Raw genomic sequence first — 21,249 nt, forward strand, 5'->3', positions numbered from 1 at the left:
CCATAATGCAGGGCAAAGAGCCACTTAACCCAGGCCCAGAGGTGGTTCAATCACCAAGGAACATCAAATTCAGTCCAAACCAGCACAGTTTTGGTCCTGCCCATAACAAAACTGTACAGTAAATAAAATCTTAACCACAGCTTTGCAGCCTCAAGACAGCTAAGGAAATAACAAGACACCACTTTGCTCTGCCGCTCTGGGCTCTGGAATGATGTGGTTTTTTACGTGGGTCACAACCTTTGCCTGGATTATATTCCTCGGCACAAGATTTAGTGTTATCTTTGGAGCCATATCAATCCAAGAAGTTGTCAGTGGTTTTGTGGCAGTGGCAACTTTGTTTTAAATCTCACTATTTTTGTCATTATTTCACACCACTGAATAACCTAGGTGGGCGAAAAGGAAATATTATACTGTTCCTCTCACAATTAGATGATCAGTGATGGTGAAAACTGTTTTCATAGTGTATCCATGGACACCTGTTCACGCTGAGCACTCTTTTGTAGCAGAGAATACCTGCTGACTTTTAAGGCAAAACATGCAATTATGATTTTGAATTAATTAAGGTTAGAAGTTTTTTTAAAAAATATTTGTATCAGACTTATTTTGTTCAACCCTTTGCAAGACAAAAAATCAGCCAAACACATTCCTGCCACAATAAACACTCAATATACGGATTTAAACCCAGAAATTAATTTCCATTAAAAAATGATAAATCCTTATGAACAGGTTTCTTAATTGAATTACTTAAGATAATTTTAGCAGTTCAATCCAGCATAATTAGAATAAATAAGCACATATACGGTATGTGTCAGGCATATTACATTCTCTAAAATAAGAAGCAGCATGATTTCCAAAGCAAATCCTCTGTAAATGATCAGTAAACATCAAACATAGCTTAAGTACCTTGGTTAAGCTGTTCTTCCACTTGCTTGAATAGACCAATACATCAGATCTGGGGTGCGTAGTTCTTGCCAGAGTGTACAGTGGTTTTTCAACTTTTTGTTTGGAATTGAGGAGGGAGAGAGCTACCTTTGTTGACAAACCAAGTGGATTGGGGTTGTTGGGACTAATGGTCCATGTAGAATAGGCGGAGATTTTTTGATCATTTTGCAGCAGATGCAATGGTTTTCTCTTCATGAGGTAACACCAGGTAAAATTCGTTGTGGTCTTGAGGCTTGGAAATGACAACCTCTGTATTTCTGCATTCATCACAGCCAGTGTCGCTACAGGCTTTGCTTGGCCTGGGCTGCTGATGTGGTTGCTCTCATTGCTGTTACTTGGGGACCTTCTTTCTTGGCTGCTACTCACAGCCTTGAGAAGAGAACTCTGGCTATTCACTGGAGACAATTCAGAAGGTTTCCTAACTACAAACACTGGTGATGTGGAACAGTTAAGGTCTTCAGATTCTGTTGACTTCTTCTGGGTTTCTGAAATCCCAGTGTCAGATGAATGATGCTCAGGCAGATCTGAAGTACTGGCCTTGCTGCTTTTTTCATGCTGTGTAACAACATCAGGTTCCAAGAGGTGATTTTCAAGAGGCTCTGTGGTGCAAACCTGTCTTACCAAAACTGGTTTCTTCTGCTTACTAGTAGGGTCATTAGATCTAACATTCAGGGAATGCAATGGTCTAGCATCTGTCATACAAGCAGCTCCACTCTCATCTTTAACACGTTTTTGCTGTTTTTCCATGGCAATATCTAAACTGTTTGCTGGGGAAAGCATTCGTTTACTTGAAGCTGTAACTTCTGGTTGAGGGAAGAGTCCGCTAACTGGCACTTTCTGAATATTTGAAGAGCTTAACAAAGGTGAGTTTCTGGTTCCACTTTCTGGTGCTGAATTTTCAAATTCAAATGAATTTGGCAAAGTCCTCTGATGATCTTTGTGGGATTTTGGCAGCTGAGTTTTGCCTTCAAGCATTGGCACTGTCACAACATTTGTTTTGCAGACAGACTGATTTCCCTGATCCTGGGTCACTATAATGTGAGGCAGGGGTGTAACAGTTGCGAAGCCATAGGATGGCATACTGCTCTGAATACGGACGGGAACCACAAATGGAGGAATCTGCGGTATCTGACTACTGCAGTTATTAGGAACAATTTGCTTTAGAGGAGGCACAGAGTATGGATTGGACATGTCAGAGAGTTTTGTCTGCACTTCAAAGGAGGACGCATTCTGGTCCACCCCAACTTGACTTGGACCAGTCTGAGTTGCTAAAGTATTTTTTAGCAATTTAGAAGAGTATGGCTGACCTATATGCAATGTTTTAACTTGAAGTTGATACTTTGGAGCAAAACAGTCCTTTTTTTCATCAGGATGACAAGAAAGGGAGTTCGTGCTTGCTTGCTCCCCTTGGGCTGATGTTTTATTAGATGGCTGGGAAGGCTGATGAGTCAAAGATAGCTGTCCTTGATTATTCAACATGTGATCTAGAGGCTGCTGAGCTGAAGATAGGCTAACAGGATTACAATTTTGAATCGCTGTATGAGGCCTGGAGTTTGTCTGTGAATGCTGAGAACTTGAAGGAAACTCCACGGAGGATTTGCCAGAGGTCTGCAGCCCGTGCAATGGCACTGCGGGCACGTCTGTGGCATGAGCTGTCTGCAATGAAGAAATCGATTTTGCTTGAGGCTGTTGATTTTCTGGAGCAATATTTAAAGATATTTGTCTTACAAATGGCCCCCTCCTCCTTTCTAGCAGAGGCACGTGTCCAGCAGCTCCATTTGCAGATGACAATTTTGAAGTAGCTACCTCTACAAGTGGGGCAGGTTTTGATGGGGACATGCTTCCACAGTCAAAAGACTTACTCCTGTAGTCCACAACCTCCATCGAGGGCTGTGTGCAGCTGATCTGCTCTGAGGCAGCACGTCTCATTTCCCGGTAATGAGGTCCTGGCACTGCTAGTGCATGTGAGCCAGCGGGAATCATGAGGAATTCTGACGACTTACTAGTAGGCTCTGCTTTGGAAGGGTTCTCAGCCTTCAAAGTCTCATCTTTATCAAGTGAAGTTGAGAAACTGGAGGCATGAGACAAGCTACTTTCCCGACTTAGGCTTCTAGAAAGTGTAGAGTCAACACTTGATTCTGCAGATGAATGTTCCATTTCAGCCAAACGAATTCTCTTTTTCTTCGGTGGAAGCTTTTCTGTTGGCAATTTTGACAGTGTTTCACTGCGCTGTGGCCAGTTAAACCTTTCTGTCTTTTCTGGGTCGCTGCATTGGTTTTCTTGGTCTCTGTCTGGTTCTTCTGTGACCAGTATTTCAGGAACCTGGATGTTATGCTGGCGAACAAGTCTTGACGGCTGAAGAGGTGCACTTCTCTCATTAGAAACTAATTGACTTCCCTGAACCTCCCCTCTAGGTGGTTCTGAAGACATGGGCTGGTGACGCTGGGAAGTGCTCAGATGAGAATGTCTGTCTTCTTGGATTACAACTGTATTCAAAGAGCGGTGCTTTGCAGCCTTGTTGGGTTCCTGAGAAGAAACTGGAGATGCTCTTTCAAATGACTCTGATTTCTCAAATGAGCTATTTCTGCTCAGCGAATTGGTGTGCTGTATTACTGAAATACCAGTCCCTTGTCTTTTAAACTCCACCTTTTCTTGCACAGCTGAACTTGCCTGATTTTCAATGAGTGGAGCCATCTTTGGCTCAGTAGTCTGATCTGTGCCACGAGCCACAAGCTGAATTTGGGAACTCTGAAGCAGAAGTTTGCTTGGTTGTTGTGATCCTACCACTGTTGTTGCACTGTGTTTGGACAGACTAGAAGAATTTGCTGGCTTGCTTTGGCCTTCTGTGCTCTTTGATGGTAAGCTCGTATCATTTTGCTGTGGGTCGTCATCATCACCAACACTTTTCATTTTCCTTCTTTTCCTTATCTGGGGTGTCTGCTCCCAGACACCAGTTGAAGTAGTGACTCTGTAGTGTAGAATTTGAGGCTGTGTACTGCTTGGAGCAGTTTTGTGCTCAGGCTCCCGGACTGCTGCTTTAGTTTTAGGTCCATGCAACTCTGAACAGTAAAATTTCTTGTGGTTTTCAAAATTTTCCAGTTTTCTATACCTGTTTCTGCAGGTTTCACATTCAAACATTGTTCCTCGCACCTGAGGGGACTTCTTTGTTTTTTCCAAATTTGATCCCTGTGCCAGGGATTTGCTCCTTTGCAACAGTGACTCATTTGATATATTACACCCCAGATAATTTTCTTCTACAGATCGCACCGGTCCAAGACCTTGGCTTTCACCAGTAGAAGAGTCTTCTATTGCTGCCTGTCTAACCAGGGTCCGAGGATGTCCTCCTTGGTTCAGCGGAGTAGCAGGTCCCGACACAAAAACATCATCATATAAAGAGCCAATTTTATCATCAAATGACTGGCTTCCTCGAAGGGGATGAGAGGGAGGTATTACATTAGGAGGTACTGCTGAGTAACTGGTGGTAGGCATGGAATTACTTCGTGTTATAGGTAAACAGTCAAGGGATGGTACAGAAAGAAGAAAAACTTGCTTTGATTTCTCAGTAGGTGTGAAAGGAGACTTTGGTATATCAGAACTTGAGCTAGTTCTTCTTCCCATGGGCTTTAAATCAAACTGGAAAGAATCCTTAAATATGTAGGATTTTGGTGAATCTATGCTTCCTCTTCTCGAAAGAGATGTTCTTCTTGGTTTCACACTATCTAACTGTTTGTCATCCACAACAGCTTCATTATCAGAAATTAACTTTGAGATACGCTCCTCAAGAGTTTTTGTTGCCAAGGGAGGTCGCATTTGGCCAGAGAGAATCAAATTTTTTTCAGCACAAACAGTTTGTACCACTGATGCTACCATGCCACTTGCTCGTGGCACACAGGGCAGGTTTTTATTTGGATCTTTCTCAGAGGTCAACAATCCCCTTACGAAAGGAGCTGGAGGGCTCATTGTTTGATCGGCACTTTCGGAACGAGAGAAATAACCAGAGTCAGTACTACCTAAACTTCTAGGGCTCAGAAGACACTTTCCTTGCTGATCTTGAGAACCATCAGTTGCCTGTTGTCTCTGGAGCTGAGCATGCACTGGTCCTCCTGTAGATCCTGGCTGTTCCTCTAACAGGCCTCCTTCTGCTTTCTGATGCTGCTTTATGTCATTCTCCTTGAATGAGACTATATGTGTTAAATTTGACTGAAGAGTTGTCACTTTAGAATCTCCTTTTCTCTGTGCTGCAGCAAGCTCGGGTGCTGGCTCTGTCACTTTTGGGCTATCGGCCCTCAATGGAGAAACATTTACAGGATGAACTACTACTTTTGGTAAAGCTGCCCTTACTTGAGGCTCTGAATCATGTAATGAAGAGTCACCTGGTACACAGTCTGGGTTGCTTAAAGGAACAGGGCTTCCTTTCTGCAATGTTTCTGCACTTGAAATGACTTTCACTAACTGTGCGGGTTCCAGTTCTTGATCATCTTGTCTTTCATCTGCAGTGCCTTCATCTTCACTTTCACCGCTTTCTTCCACATCTGAATGAATACTAAGTGCTTTGTCTGAGTCATGAGATAAGAAGAGGCCACCTGAATCTGGCTGTAGGACAAGTCCAAGTTTGATAGCATGTGCATGAGATTTTTTGTGCTTGTAGAGATTACTTTTGGTTTTAAATGAAAATCCACACGTCACACAAGGATACGGTCGCTCTCCAGTATGGGATCGGATGTGCTTTTGGAGAACACTGGGCTTGGCACAGGCCCGATTGCAATACTCACAGACATATTTCCCTAGCTTTTTAGGCTTCTGGTCTTTCAAGAGGTTACATATTTGTTCTACACCATGGTTTACAACTGATGCTATCTGGGCTGAATTATACATGGGACCTATAGACAAGTGTGTTGAACTTGATGTGTTAATTGACAATGGTGAAGATGAACTAGCTACTAATGGGTTTTGAGAAAAAACCTGAGTTACAGTGGAAGATGAGGTGTGAACGACAGATGAAGTTACTGCTATGCTGTAGATCTGCTGGAGCTTGGGGTTTTCTTGACTCTGCTGTTGCACCAGCGACCTAGTTAAACTTGGACACATAACAACCTGGTGATTTTGTTGACTGGTTTTAGTAATAAGGTCTTGTGAATGAGAAACTGATTGGCCTTGTGCTTGTCCAGTCTTGGCTGTTGCTGCTACATGCACATTGTTCAATGTACACGGGTAATAGTGAGGTCCAGCTGCAAACTCCTGCTGTGACAAAGCAGACTGATTTTGGACACTTATTGTATTGGATGTGAGACTAGAAGAGGTGCTTACAGTTTTATTTGGTCTCAGTTTCTCTATTTGCATCCCATAAGGGGGGCACTCTTGTGCTAAGGTGTTCAGTTCAGGCTCCATAGCTTTTAATAAGACATCGAATGCAGTACGCGTACATGGGGACGACGTACTGCAATCAACAAAATTAATACATTCATTACTGTCAGTCTTTGTATTACTTGAGGAGGAGTTTGAGGGAGGCTTCCTCTCTGCTGAGTTCAGTTGGTTTGCATTAGTATCCCCCGCTTGTTTACATAAATCTAAGGACTGATGTGTCAGTGAAAGTTTTGCCTTCATTGAAGTCTCAGATTTGGTTGTTTCAACACTTATCTCACCACTAAGTGCTCCCCCGTTTTGTTTGGTACATTGATTTCCATTTTGCACGGGCAGGTGATCCTGTGCCATGGCATGTTCAGAGGCATCCGGAAGAGCTTTTAGCGGCGAAGGATCTACATTTTGCTTAACCTTGGCCTCAGCAGGGCTTCTCAAAGGCGATTTTGGTATTTTTTTAAGATGGTTTTCAGACACAATCTTTTTTCTTTTCACACCCTTAATTGTATCTTGGGTTCCTCTAGTACCAGCATCGGTGATTTCTGTTAAAACATAAAGAGAAAAAAAAAGAATATTCAAACTGGATAATGCAGTATATTTTTTATTTATACCATTTTACCATCTCCAAGTTTCAACAGTAAGCCCTGGGGCAACAGGACTGTCTGTCTCTCCAGCCTCCAATACTTCCTTTTAACAGTAAATACATCTTAGGGAAGATCTATTTTGTTTTCATCTAAAATGAGCAATGCTTTCTAACTGATGCTTGAAGACATCACAAAAGTAATTCACTGTAGGAAAAGCTTCAAAGGAAATGTAACAAAAGGAAGGCTACTGAAGGAATATTTTAGCAACTCCTTTTCAGATAAGTAAAAGAAGCCTATCTCTTGCACTAGCTTAAGAATTCAAATCATTATAGGAGGAGAATGAAGAACCAAGACACATATGTCATGTTTGTCACTTTTTCCATCTATATGTTCCCATAGTCAAGGAATGAACACAACTTCCTCATGGTTATATTTGTAAGTAGATTTATCATGGAAATGGCACAACCACCCACACCATCTGTCAAATACTGTATTTCAGAGCTCCAATTACTGAACTTCAATAGCATTTCAGATGAGCAACTACTGTGGATGAATAAAATCAGTCACACTTAAATTACTTTCTATTTGTGCATCACGAAACAAAATAAACTAAATTTGAATTATTTCATTACTAGCTACACTTGTTGCCGATTTTAAGCAGATATGCATGCAGAGTTTCAGGGGATAGAGAATAGCAAACGAATTGGAGCATTATTCAGCAGAATAATTTTGGAGCAAGTACGTGTACTTGTAGACAGTCCAATTCCCTCTATAACAAAAACCACATATAGACTGAATTTCAGTGTTGATACACAGAAGCTTTTTTTTTAATGCATACCCAAGTTACACACCTTTGGCTACCTCGAATGTATGATAATCTATCAGCTAATTTTTTTCTTTTCTATCCTACCACAGATGCAGTCATAGCCACTGCCGCAGCTAGCATCACCAGTCATACAGAGGAAGCTAATATTAAATGGACGTAAATTCATTTTTTTAAGCTCTAACAATTCCTTCATCAGGCTGTTAGTGGAAACCCTACTTGTCTGATTGCCAGTATTAAAAGCAAAGGAGGAATCTGGTGTGGTTGGAGGGCTGATGGCTCTGGGAAGGTTCCGACACATTTTGGGAAGTAGCACTGAGTAACCCCATGCAGTTTTCCCAGCATGAGTAACTCAGGAACAGAGGTTTATGTATACTTCTAGGTACAGAACAGCCTTAAGATAATGTATAAAGGGATTAAATTCTCATAGTCATCTTCACAAAGAGGCAAGTGGAGAAAGCTCAGACTTCCCAGTATCCATGAACCCTCTGGCCCCTTAGAGTGGCACAAGGACTGTCCTCTTGCAGAAACGCCAGCTGGCTTCCATATGGTGGTGAGAGTCAACACATTGTGTGCATCTGACAAGAGATACTATAGTTGATGAATCCAGAGTGAAATTCCTGCTCTGTGTAGAGGAAATCCAGGCAATGCCTAAAGCTTGTCTAGCAGAAGGGAATGCAAAGTGACCAGTAGGGGAAAAAAAAGCAAAGATGTTATGTTTTCTCCATGCCAGAGCACAACCCAAATGGGATGTGTGCTAATGCCAGATACTTGGAATTTCAAAATGCAATTTCTGCCTCGATGCCAACTTTATTATACACATATATTCAGTTAGGCTGCATGGATATTCAGATTACCCTGCAAAGTGAAAGATTAAAGACTACACATCACACAGTGGGCTGGTTTTGGCTGGGGTAGAGTCAACTTTCTTCACAGTGGCTAATGGGAATTATGGAGTCTTGGCTGCTGGCTGGGGTGAAACCACAGCACACATAATTCATTGCAAATGTGGAAGCTCTGCAGAACCTGACCTATTCCTCTCCCAGCCCTACTAGAGAACGCTTACCTATGAAGAGTACGAGCCTGTTTTGTCACATTCAGCAGTCCCATGAAAGAGATGCTTGAATTCCTTGCCAGAACTACTGGCTCCAAATCCTAGTTCTGTTAACTTTGTGCTCCTCTTGGGCATCCAGAAAGAAATTTCTGCAGTAATTGTTCACTTAACCTTTAAATGAACTTTGGATTTATTGCTGTATCATCAAAACCTATTCCTATTAGCCTAGATTTAACATTTTCAAAGCTTTGTACTTTCCATTGCTTTACAATTAAACCGTGACTTACACTAATAAGTTATCGTTGATATTATTAATCGTGAATTCTTTACAGTTCATAGTCTACTGCAACTGTTTTTTCTTCAATAACAACAAAAACCAGTTTTACACGAACCAAAGATACAATAACAAGGTAATTATATATAAGTGTGCTTTTAGCCATGGTTTGGTGATCTCTTTGAAACACAGCCACTTTAATTGAGCATAAGTGATTTGGTTCCTTTTATGCACACACTGTAGCTTTTATGCTGTCACAGTCACGCCTCCACACTGATCATACTGCTGGTGTTTGTACCAGAGAGCTACAGGATGAGCTGGGCAGATTACACAGCTGGGAAGGTAAGAGTGCCAGGAATTGCAAACATCCAGGCAAACATACACAAAACCAAAAAAAACCTAAGGTGTTTCATACTGCAGCAATTGAACAATCAAATGATCTGGTGCATCCTGATGCCTCAGAATATTCAAAACTACTGTTTCTGGGTTTCAATCATACAATGCCAAAGAACAAGGATACTCAACCTGCACTGTACTGGTGAACTGGAAACCAACATAGCTGAAAGATACAATGTGGCTTACGAAAGTCTAAAGTAAAAATGTATATCTAATCTATCAATAAAGCAACTAAAAAGATTAATTCACTTTGAATAACAAGATCAGATTTTCCATAATCTCTTCACTGCTTTACTTTCTTAAAATGCTGTTCAACATATGCCAAAGCATAAAAATTGTTTGGGCAGTTGAAAAGAAAAAAAAAAGAATACAGGAAGGCAAGTTGTGGACTGCATTACATATGAAAATAGTATTTTTTTTCAGTCTTCACAATCACTAATTGTACTGCTTCTATACCAACAAAATTCCAATCTACAGAAATCACAAAAACTAATTTCTTATTTGTATTTCTACCTGTGCATGTCTTGTGATCCCAGAGATGGAGTCACAGAATTGCTTCCGTGTACCTGTCTCTAAAATCTTGTAAAATGTACTTTCTTGACAATGGCTTTACATGGCTTATAAATTGTTTATGTCTTGTGTTCTACCCCACAACTGGATAATTTAGAAATCCTTATTATTATTCTTAATAGAAATATTCACCTACTACTTGCTAACAACCAAATTTCTGGAATATCCAGAGGAAAAAAGGAACTACCAACAACTTTACTTCACTTATTTTTAGCTTGTCATTCTTTCTGTATAAGTCTTTGCTTTGTATTCCCAGTTTATGTTGAAGATATTCCACCACACGATTCTTAATCTACAGCTACATGCTTGCACAAAGGTCAACTGCATCAATATTTCCAGAAGCATCAACAAAACTGGCAGAAATCATCAGTCCCCAAATGCTTAACACTCTCTGCCTTGCAACTGTCAGGACTGTCATGACTTTCCAGGGCCGTCTGTGCACCCACATCCACAAATTGACACTGAACAAGAAGAACATAAAAACATCCTCATGTGGAAAAAAATATGAAGTTGATCTGCTTTTCTTTCTTTCTCTGCTACTCCATGTGCTCTGCTGACTCCCTCTGCAATCGCCCAGACATTCTCATTCAGTGGTAACTCCCCTTTTCCTCTGGTTGTGAAGTGGTATTGTTGAGAATGGCTGTCATCTCAATCAGATGTCTAAAAAGAATCATTCTCATAAGCTGTATTTCATCAAATGGGAGTAAGTTACCCAGACCAGGAGAACAGGGGACAATGCCACTGTGCTCAGTAACTTGCTTTTCACATCCCAGGGACATCAGAGCATCTCTTTTGTGCTTTGCCTGGTTGGGTTTGTGCTGCCTGCTCTCAAGATTCTCCACTTAATTTCTCTGCTTCAGCATGAATTCTGCACTCAAAACATGACAAGAAAACGCTGATGTTTCTAAACATGACTTTGTTCACCTACAATTTCTCCAATGCACTTTGCTCTATGCACAGGAGATAGAACAAAAGAACACAGGTGTGATGGTGTAGATAGCAATCTGCAGAGTAACGCATGCAGCAAATAAGAGAAGTTATAAGTGATCTGATTTTTTTCTTCCAAAGCATTTACAGATGAACTAGACAGTGTCTTGACAAAATGATCTCAATGGTTTTGTTTAAGTAACTTCCAGAACTGCCTGTCTCAAAGCCTACATGTTATTATAACACCCACTCTCTTTCTCTCCCTTCTAATAGAGTTACAGGCTTGCACTTAAAGAAAAGGAAGAGAGTAAGAGGGAACCAAGGAAGGGCACCACTTCCTTCTCCCTCGGTGCCACCCTGTGAACATGGAGCAAGCAACTAGTATCTATCCCTTCAGTCCAATGAGCAGCATAATTTTCATTTAATGCACTCACTTTATGTTGCAGAATTTAAAACATCATAGCTCCCATACAAAGACCACACTTTCAAATCCAAGTGTCTGATCTTTAGCTCCTAATCTGTACTTTGGCTCCCAGGGCACTGCAGGTAAGACCAAGTTTCTCCTGAAAGTGTTCAACTAACTAAGTGATGTCTTAAACGTATGGTTAAGAGGTTACCCTGACACCTGATAATGCTGTTGATCCTAAGATGAAGGATTCCCAAAAGAGAGACTATTACTAAGGATGTTAGTCTGATTTAAGCTAAGCTTTATATACTCTTTAGTTCTGATTTCATCAAAATTATCAAAAGCACTCATGAATCACCTCACTGGGTCTGTTTCCATGAATAAGTAAAGAATATCATTATTAAATAAAAAAATAAGTCTTGCTGGCAAATATAAGGCCACCAGAACTCACATTAAGTGCAGCAAGGAACAACTAAATGTTGATTTTTTAATAAAGTACCTTTTTCGCTTCATACGGCTTCCTACAGGGTAAGTACAGCCATAAATATTTTTCCTAAAATTACATTTTTTTCCCAAACAACAAAACTTTGATTACATAATCAACCCATACAACTGTGAAAACATTCAAAACCAAAAAGTCAGCACAAAGATTTGAATAACATTAACGCAAGCACCATGCTTAATTTTAAGTACAAATAGAATAGGATTTCAAAGCCAATCAACAATAATTTTAACAGTCTTATTTCAGGTGCTTAATTTCAGACTTCTTGAAAAGGCCAGCGGGTGGTCACTCCCTGCTTCAGAGGTCAGAAGGCCAGTCAAAGAACTTAGGGCACTCCAAGTCAGCAGTGGTATTTGAAAACCCCTGTCAGCAGGATTAATGCATGTTTACATACTTTTATTACTGAGAACACTAGTCCAAACATATCTAGAGCAGACCCTTAAAAACACTTGATCTGTAGGTAAAGCACATTTTGGCATGGATTAGTTGAAAAGAAAAGTAGGGAGGAGCTTTAACATTCAAAGGCTGAAGCAGTATGACAGGGAATGGATCAAGTGTTCATCTGCACCAACGTTTGTCCTTCTGTTCATACCAGCAGAGAGCAGATGATTCTGTAGGGCATGGATAATGTGAGCATGGCTTCCGGATTTCATATTGCCTGTAAGCACACGATTGTTTTTCTTGGTGTTTCCAACAGATAATACTAAGCTCTGACTTGATATGTGACCCATCAAAGGTACTGGACTGCCAGTCGGGCAGAGATTCCCCAATCCTCTTTTAAGGGTCATTTCACACCAGATTTTTGTACTGGAATGATTATTTTATCAGCATAATTTCTCATTATTAAGCAAAATACCAAATGTCCTACTAGCACAAGCTTCAGGAAAGGTGCATCTGTGTTAGTACGTGGTACCTGCACCCATTTGAGTAGTGCCACTAACTTCAATGACAACGTATATTTCTATAAAGTCAAATTAAATTTTAATGCTCCCTACCATCATACCCTAGCAAGCCCATAAAATCAGTGTTTCTTAAGTTCATATATTAAAAGTAATTGTAGAGAAAAATTTATATTGCTATGTACACCAAGTAATCACATCCAATACGTCTGCCAGGTAAGTTTGAGTAAATTGAGTAAATTTTCCAAATTGAAAATTCATACCATGATGAGATAATTCAGGTGGGAAGGGACTTCAAAAAATCTCTAGTCTAGCCTGCTGCTCAAATCAGGGACAGCTATGGGATCAGCTCTGAGTCCTTAGGGCTTTGAACTGTAAAGTCTTGTAAGCTTCCAACAAGAGAGTCTACAAGGCCTCTGTGAGAAACATCTTCTACTGCTTGACTGTCCTTCTGGGAACAGGCCAGTCTGCACCACTCTTGTTTCAACTTGTTCCTATTGCCACTCATCCTCTCACCATTCTCCACTGTGAGAATCTGACTCCATGATAATTGCCTCCAAAACCACCTTTTCTCAAGCCTGAAAGTCCTGGTCCCTCATCGTCTCCTCAGAAGACAAATGCTCCAGCCCTGATGGTTGTGCCTCAACACTGAACTCACTCCAGATTTCTGATGGTCCTCTTGCACTGAGGGCGGCAGTGGTGGCATAACTGAAGTATCTAAAAGTGATCTAAGGATTGCCTAGTAGAGGCAGGTAATTCCTTCCCTTGAGCTGGTCATGCTTTCATCCACACAGCCCAGGATGCTGTGGTCTCCCCTGCAGCCAGGCATGCTGCTGCTGGGTGCCCAGCTTGCTGCCTGCCACACCCCCAGGAGTTGCTCCCTGGATGTCAGATGGGGCTCCTCCTGCCTGGGTGCAGAGCTTTGCATTTGCACCTGTTGAACTACTCCTGTGGTTGTCCACCTAGCCAGACCTCACCAACCTCACCTGGATACAGCAATACTGTGGGAAACAGTGTCCCCTTGTCCCCAGCTCTGTAATACAAGCCATTTTATCATAGTTATCACATCTTTCATCGATTTCCATTGTTATGAGACCGGAATAAATAAAGCTGAATGTGTGCAAAGTACCTTTGCTCACGTTCAAGACACTGTTTGCATGCTTCCACAGATCGTCATCTTATTAAGTCATCACAATCAGAAAACACACCAATAACACATTCTCTTGCTACACCAGGAACTGCATCCCCAGGAATCCTGCTTTTCTATTTAATGCTTTTTCCCATTTGTGACTTCCATCATGAAGCAAATCCCACCAATAAATACTGTTCACATTTCATCTTACTAATGCAAAATTAACAGGTATCCCAACAAAACCAACGTAATATAACAACACTGTTCTCATATGGAATTTTGGGGTTTTCAACTAAAGACATTGCAAGAAATACTCATATTGTTGGCTACCAAAAGTAACCAATAGTTAAGAGTTGGCAAATATTATTTAATAAGGTATAGTACAAATAGTAACGTTTAAACTACACAACCTACTATTTCCATTAATTCTATACTAACAGCAGTCAATTGTCACTATGAAGGTAACACTGGGGAAAGCAAGAAGTATTTCTTGCCTTTGAGTAATGTTTCCCTGAAATAATAGGCCTGCCTGTACTTCAGACTAGTGTGAGGGAGACAGGAGCTGGTGTGGCAGTGAGCAAGGGGCTCCTCAGCCACCACATCTCAGCACCTCCCTCACCAGTGTTTGAGTTGCAAAGTTACAATAAAGCTGAAAGGGGAGAATAATGCTCTGGACTGACAGTGAACAGCTACAGATATGATCCAGTCATTAATTTAAACCATAAAAGAAACAGGAACACACATAACCTTGTAAGTGAAATATAGCAACTGACAGGTTTAAAGGTTGCAGCCCCAAAGGTGTCCTCTGGGCTAGTGCTCACACATGGTGAAATACCAGGGCGCCATTGCGAGGGCAGAGCTCATTAGCTTTATAAACTGTGCAACAACATTTTAGCATAAGGAAAGGGAGACACCTTCGCCCCCAGGCGCAGGGCTTGGACTTATCAGGTAGCTCTCCCATGATACAGTTTCATCTCTAGATGTGAGAGCCTGCCAACTCTTATTTGGCCTTGGGACAGGTAAAGAGTAAATAATAAGCTGCAGTCTGGGGCTGTCTTCCTGGCGGCACCTTTTCAAGTCATGGCTACTCACATCAAGACAACCTTGACTTCTGATGAGGTGTAAAGGACATAACTGCCCTATGCTAACAAGACCAAGAAATATCTTCTTTAGAACAGTTTGGTCTCATTCTGTACATCTAGCATCTTGACTTGAGTGAAGAAAATAACAACCAGCAGATTTTCAGTCATAAAATCAGCATGCTTGATGAGGAAGACCATGAAGATCAAACAGCAATAAACATCTGATGACCAAGGTAACACGAGCGCCTCAACTGAGAAATTCCAATGTCCATATGCAAACAGGAATCAAATGCAACTTCAGCACATTTGAAATTCTCTGACCAAAGTGAAATAGGATTTTTTTCCCCAAAAAGAATTAATTTCCTGCCCAGCACGAAACACGTTAAATGAAACACAACATTTGATACACATCGAGATTTCCTACCATTATGGTGTAAGAAAGCAGCAGAAGCTAAACCACTGTGAAGTTTCACAGGACTCAAGGTCGAAAGACAGAGGAAAGGCAATGCAAAACCAGCAGACACTGACCACACAGCCTATGGTTAATTCCTAACTACACACACAAAATAGCAATGTATTCAGCAAGGGCATATACTACAGCATTTTAAACATGCTGGAAAAAGATTAGAAATATTTACCATATTAAGTAGCCCTATGGCATTCATGTACTGGCTCTGCATTATAATCCCTTAAAAACTCTGTATTGCTATCTCCCCAGAACCCTTCATACTAATCTAAGAAAAGTAATCACAGCTTAAGTGCTGTTAAGATAAAGCACATTGACTACGAGTAAGTGGAGAGACAATGTTATGATAACTCACATCACCAGCAATCTGAGCCTGAGAAGCTCTTTCTTGCTGGGCACTCGAAAGACAAGCAAAAAGACAGGATGCCTCTCAAAAAACAAATAAATGAGCTCCCAGTCAAAGCCAAAGCAGACACCAGTTCCGCATAGTTATCCATGTAAAAATAAAAGCTGCTTAAATATAAATAGTTAAAGAAAGTACATTGCCAGAAATTAACTAAAATAGCTCAGTGACATCTGGAAATTTTCCTTGAGTGTCAGGCAATGTTGTCAACAGTTTCACAACTAAAGTACCTGTTTGTAATTTAAAGATGTGCAGTTGTTACTGGAAAGTTAGGATTTGGCTAATGAATCATTAGAACAACTTCCATCTCTAACACCACCAAAGAAAGGCCATGAAAACAGAATGATAGACTCATGAAACAGCAGCCAGCTTAAGGGTTTTCAGCAGAGAGCAACTGTTACATGGTCAGATGAGTGAGACACTGAATACAAAATACCCAAACATGAGTCTGGGGAGGAAAAACAGAAATGAAAGGAACAAGATGTTAACTAAACCATCCTTGCACATAATGATGCTCAAACAGAACAAGCTCCTTAGTCACATTCTCTGCATTTCTTTAACATAATCTTCCATTTGAAAAGCAGGGATCAAATGGAGCAATTTCCATACTGCCTGTAGCAACTCACTAGGAATGAAGAGTAGGAAAGAGCTCACACCTATTTAAACCTTACTCAACCTTACTATTTAAAGACAGAGAAAGGAATAGGAGGTTTGGCAAAGAGAGTAGGAAAAGTTCCATACCGCTGGTCTTTCTTTTGGGAATAAATGGTGCTGTGAACATGACAAAAGCAGGGTAAGTCCATTTGACTGAAATCTAGACATGAGGAATATCCAAACTGTGCAAACTGGGTCTGTTGTACTGGAGGTGGGAATGATGATCTCCCCGAGGCTAGGTTTCCTTCAGCATCAGTGGGAGGTCCCCAGTGCTGAGACCTCTGAGCTACTCAGAGCTCTGTCCCTCTCGCAGCCCCACAGGCCCTTTTCCATAGATGTGCACAATGTCTCTTTTCAACCCCTCACACATCCAGACGTTCAAGTAGATTCCTAGGAAAGGTTCCATTCAGGTCAGCTCATAGGCATATAGTTACCAGAGAGTGGTACACCATATCCAACTCATCATTCATCATCCATTTATATATTATATTTTCCCTTCAGAAGCAGACCAAAGGAAACTAACAACTCCCTGGGCTAAGGGAGTATCAGGAAAGTATGAAAAAAACCGCTCATTACTCATATGCAAGGCAGACTACAAGGAAGCTAACAAGTAAAAAACCTTGCATTTCCACAACTGGCTTGTTCCCAGCTCACATCAGCTAAAATTAGCATCCTATTGAATTTACTACGCGCGTGTGCGTAGGTATGCTCTCAAATTAGCCAGTTTGTTAGCTCAGCATCCTCCCACCACAAAAATGAGCTTGCTCTGGCCTCAGATTTTATAAAGTTGCAAGAAATCCTTCTATTCATTAAAGCAGGACCAAGCTCAAAATGTTACTGTGTCCGAAAACACAGCCACTGATTTAACAGTGGATTTGGAATAGACACTTTCCATTTACTATCAGGAAGATGCTTTTCCAACCATTGTTTTATAATGTTAATTTGTAAAATGTCCCTTTGAAAATTATACTTGCAGGTTGGAATCTCTTTTGCTGAACTGTCACTCAGAGGATTTGCTATACTTGTCAGGAAAAGTCAAAATACTATTACTTTAATATCCCATTAAAGTTCTCATAATAGCTCCAAAGGATGAAATGTTCAATTTAAAACTGTAAATCTGTTTGTCTGCCTGTCAAAACAACACCAGCTCTTGCTACGTCTAGCACCAGCAGTGGATTTACTGAGCAGATTTCAGCTGCTAGTAGTCTAAACTAAATGTACTAACTGAAGAAAATCAAAATAGAAATAACAGATACAGACATTGACTCACAACGCAGGAGGTTTTCAGGAGCCAGAAAACCTCCCTGGGTTAAGCCCATATTCTAACACTGTCTCTCAGAGCACAGAACATGGAAACATCTCCATTTTTATCGGTTTGCCCCCACTGGCAAAGTGGGGACATTAAAATGTACTTAACTGGTGAACACAAGAGCAATGAAAAATCAGGTTAAATGGTATCAGAGACTATTTCTGTTCCCACGGAAGTCAGGAGAGTTTTCTCACTGTCCTTCGTGGGCACAAACCCCTGCACCGAATGTGCCTGAAGACAGAAAGGACCTTTCAAGTTGTCACTGTTGTTACTGGCAGCGTGTAATGTTCCTTCAACGTGAAAACATCAGAGATTTTAAGAATAGATGTGACTTTATGAAAACGTGAGATCTTGTATGACATGAGCTGTAGACATGAATAGTTCCTGCATTAAGCCAATCATGGCTGTCTGAGCTGATGTAAATACTTTAGGAAGATACTCCAGACTTGAATTAAAGCCTTATAGATTGACACACAGAGAACAATTAAAATAAAGTACCTCTCAGATAGATGTATTGACATATTTAAATGTAGATACAAACTGTCGTGGGTTTGAGACAGGACCCTTGCCAGGAGGACGCACAAAAAAGGGCAAACAGGCTTCAAGCTTAAAGTTGCAAAAAGTGTTTAATTACCTAACAGAATTGGAGAATAAATGCAAGGCAAAAATATACTTTTCATACATTATTTTGTTCACTCCCCCCCTCCCTCTTACGAACCAATAGTATTCACCCCCTTTCCTCCTTTACAATCCACAAGCCAGGTGGGGGGGGGCAGGGTGTGGGGTCTCTTTTCAGTCCACAGAGCAGATTCTCAAATTTACTCATCACCACAATTCTTCTACTACAAATACTCTTTATCTCTACTTGTTTCTCTCTCTCTTCAGACAGTTTTCTGCTCTCACCCCCACCCTCTTAAGAAGCAGTCTCTGCACTCACCCCCCCCCCTTTTCCCTCTTTGCAAACTAGCAACACAGACAGGGGGCAGGTTGAGGGGTCTTCTGGTCAGTCCAATCAGGAAAAGAGGTTCTCTACTTAGCCAGGGGTCCTTCCCACGAGAGACAGTCCTCTGAGAACTTCTTTGGCGTGGGTCCAATCTCATGAGCAACATCCCGCCCGAATTCTGCTGCAACATGAGTCTTTTGTCCATAAGGTGCTGTGCAGACTCTCCCGAGCTGAGGCCAGGCTGCTTCCATGCCAGGAGCAAGGCCTATCTCTCTCAGTCAAGGCCTTTTGCAGTTTTAACTCTTAGATGAGACTCCCACTGGTTCACAGTCTTTTCCAGGCATCCACCTCCTCCTCTGGAGAGAGCTGTGGGTGTATTTCTGCATCCTTATGGACTCCATGGGCTGCAGGAGGAATTTCTGGCTCCCCCATAGCTTCCACCACAGCTAGCAGAAAGTTTCAGCTCTGGTGCCGGAAGCACTGGAGCACCTCTTTCTCCCCCCTTCTTCACTGACCTTGGCACTCTCCATGCTGTTCTCCCTCACATATTTTCACCTGCACCTCCTCCTCCTCCAACTACAAAGTGAAAGAAGTGTGCGCCTGCTTTGTTTTGAATTTCTCTTAAATATGTTTTCACAGAGGCGTAACCAGCACCTCCAATTGGCCCAAACTTGGCCGGCAGCATGTCCATCACCTTCAGAGCCATCAGAGATTGGCTCTGCTGGACTTGATGTAAAAACTTCCAGAACTTTCACTCAGGACACACAGGAGCCATCTTTGTGCCACACCCCACCCCTCAGACACCTCCCTAGGCCCACTAGAACAGCTTCTGAGGGGTCCAAATTTCTCCTAGATGTTAAAAACACTTCACTGATGTTTTGGGCCAATCAAAACCACCACAAAACACTTGATGAAATCACATATCATGAAAATGCACAAGTGAATTGCCTGAAATCTCATTGGTAAGTGAGTGGTAGCTTTGAATGCTTAGGAAGTAAAAGGTAGGTCTGCTGTACATCAACAAAAAAAAAAAAAAAAAAAGGGAAGCTAATCTTCTCACCAGCATTAAGTAACAAACACGACACTACTGTAACTTGCAATTGTTGAAGATGATATACTTCCATTTAGAGTGACTGTTTCTAGCCCATATGGTTGCTGAAGATAAGGATGAAAAGATGAAAAGAATAAAACGAAACTTTGGATCTTGGTTATGTACCTTGCCCAAAAAGTAAGGCAGTTTCCTACAAATATAAAATGGAAAGAAAATGTTTTGGACTAATGACAGTACATGGATACCACCTGGCAGCAAAGAATCTGGAGAACTCATGTGCCTGTGAACCTCCCAGAAAAATTCAGGGAAAATCTGTGGAGGATGGCATCACACTAAGCTGGTAAATCAAAACATGTAAATTGTTTAGCATCACATTTCTGGATTTTTAGTGGATATCTCCCCTTCTCATTCCACTTCTTATTTCCCTCAAGTGAAAGAACACAGTATTGACTGCAGCTGTCTGGCTGTGTCCAACATCAGGTTGAATGAGGCTCTGAGCACCCTGGTCTAGTGAAAGGTGTTTCTGCCCATGGCAGGGGGGTTGCGAGAGGCTGGAACTAGATGATCTTTAAGGAACCCTTCCAACCCAAACCATTTTATGATCCTATGATGGCCTAGGGAGCTGGGCACATCACCAGCATGCAGTGCTCCCACCTGCATTTTCAGAGAGGTGTAGTGGCAGAAAGAAGGAATGAGAGTGCCTGTGAGGGGGAAAGAGGAGGGAAGGGACCTGGCTGCTCCTTTGGGGTGAGATGGTGGGCTGGTCAGAGTCTGTAAGCTGGGACATGACAACATGAAAACAGAATCAATCTTTAAGTAAGACATATGTACTTCTTTGTTTATCTAAGCAGAATGCTGGTATATTTATAACAATTTATTTCAAATTCTCTCTATAATTTTGTCAACAACATGCATTCATTTAACAAGGGGGATGATAAAGCAGGGAGGGTTAGGAAGAACTCTGAAGATACAAAATATGTCTACCATGAATCTGCAGCAGAACTTACATTTGTGAACTAAAGTCTCAGGCTCACATTTTATAAAGACAAACCTCCTCGCTCAAATCTCACTGCTGTTCAATTTACTAGAAAAATAATATTCCAGTTAAAAAAACAGCAGATGGGCAGACAAGGTAAAGGGCATTTAATTTTGGTTGCCTCTCCTCCATGCCAACACACTGCTTTGAAGGGACTGCAAGTGTGGGAGGGAAACATATGTGCATGTGGATTGTGCATCTCAGAGAGTATTTGCTGGTGGAATGCAATCTCTCCTTTCTTTTCTCTTTCTATGCAGGATAGCTCCAAGGTCTGTTCACTCCATGGGTGGTTCCATGCCGCTAGACCAGGACTGAAGGAAGCAAATGCAGTCATGTTCTGCATGCAAACAGCGACCATAGAGCTTCTTCACCAAACACTGCTTCAACCTTTAGCCTTCAGAGACAGATCAGGACCCACTGAAACTGCTAATGGAGGCT

The 21,249-nt window shown here is 41.4% G+C and overlaps 1 protein-coding gene across 9 annotated transcripts in view; it reads right to left on the reverse strand.

Annotated features, from left to right (window-relative positions):
- HIVEP1 (HIVEP zinc finger 1) overlaps window positions 1–21,249 on the reverse strand; it is a 129,299-nt gene that overhangs the window by 32,141 nt on the left and 75,909 nt on the right. For all 9 annotated transcript variants that reach the window (XR_014849945.1, XM_085051901.1, XM_085051904.1 and 6 more), the window contains one exon: window positions 904–6,842. Coding sequence is in view for 8 of the 9 variants with exons in the window: in XM_085051901.1 (XP_084908027.1) it covers window positions 904–6,842 (5,939 nt within the window). In the remaining variant the exon portion in view is untranslated. The remainder of the gene's footprint in view (window positions 1–903; window positions 6,843–21,249) is intronic.

Source organism: Lichenostomus cassidix, chromosome 2 (assembly GCF_008360975.1).
Source record: "Lichenostomus cassidix isolate B80296 chromosome 2, HeHo_3.0, whole genome shotgun sequence".
NCBI lineage: Eukaryota > Metazoa > Chordata > Aves > Passeriformes > Meliphagidae > Lichenostomus > Lichenostomus cassidix.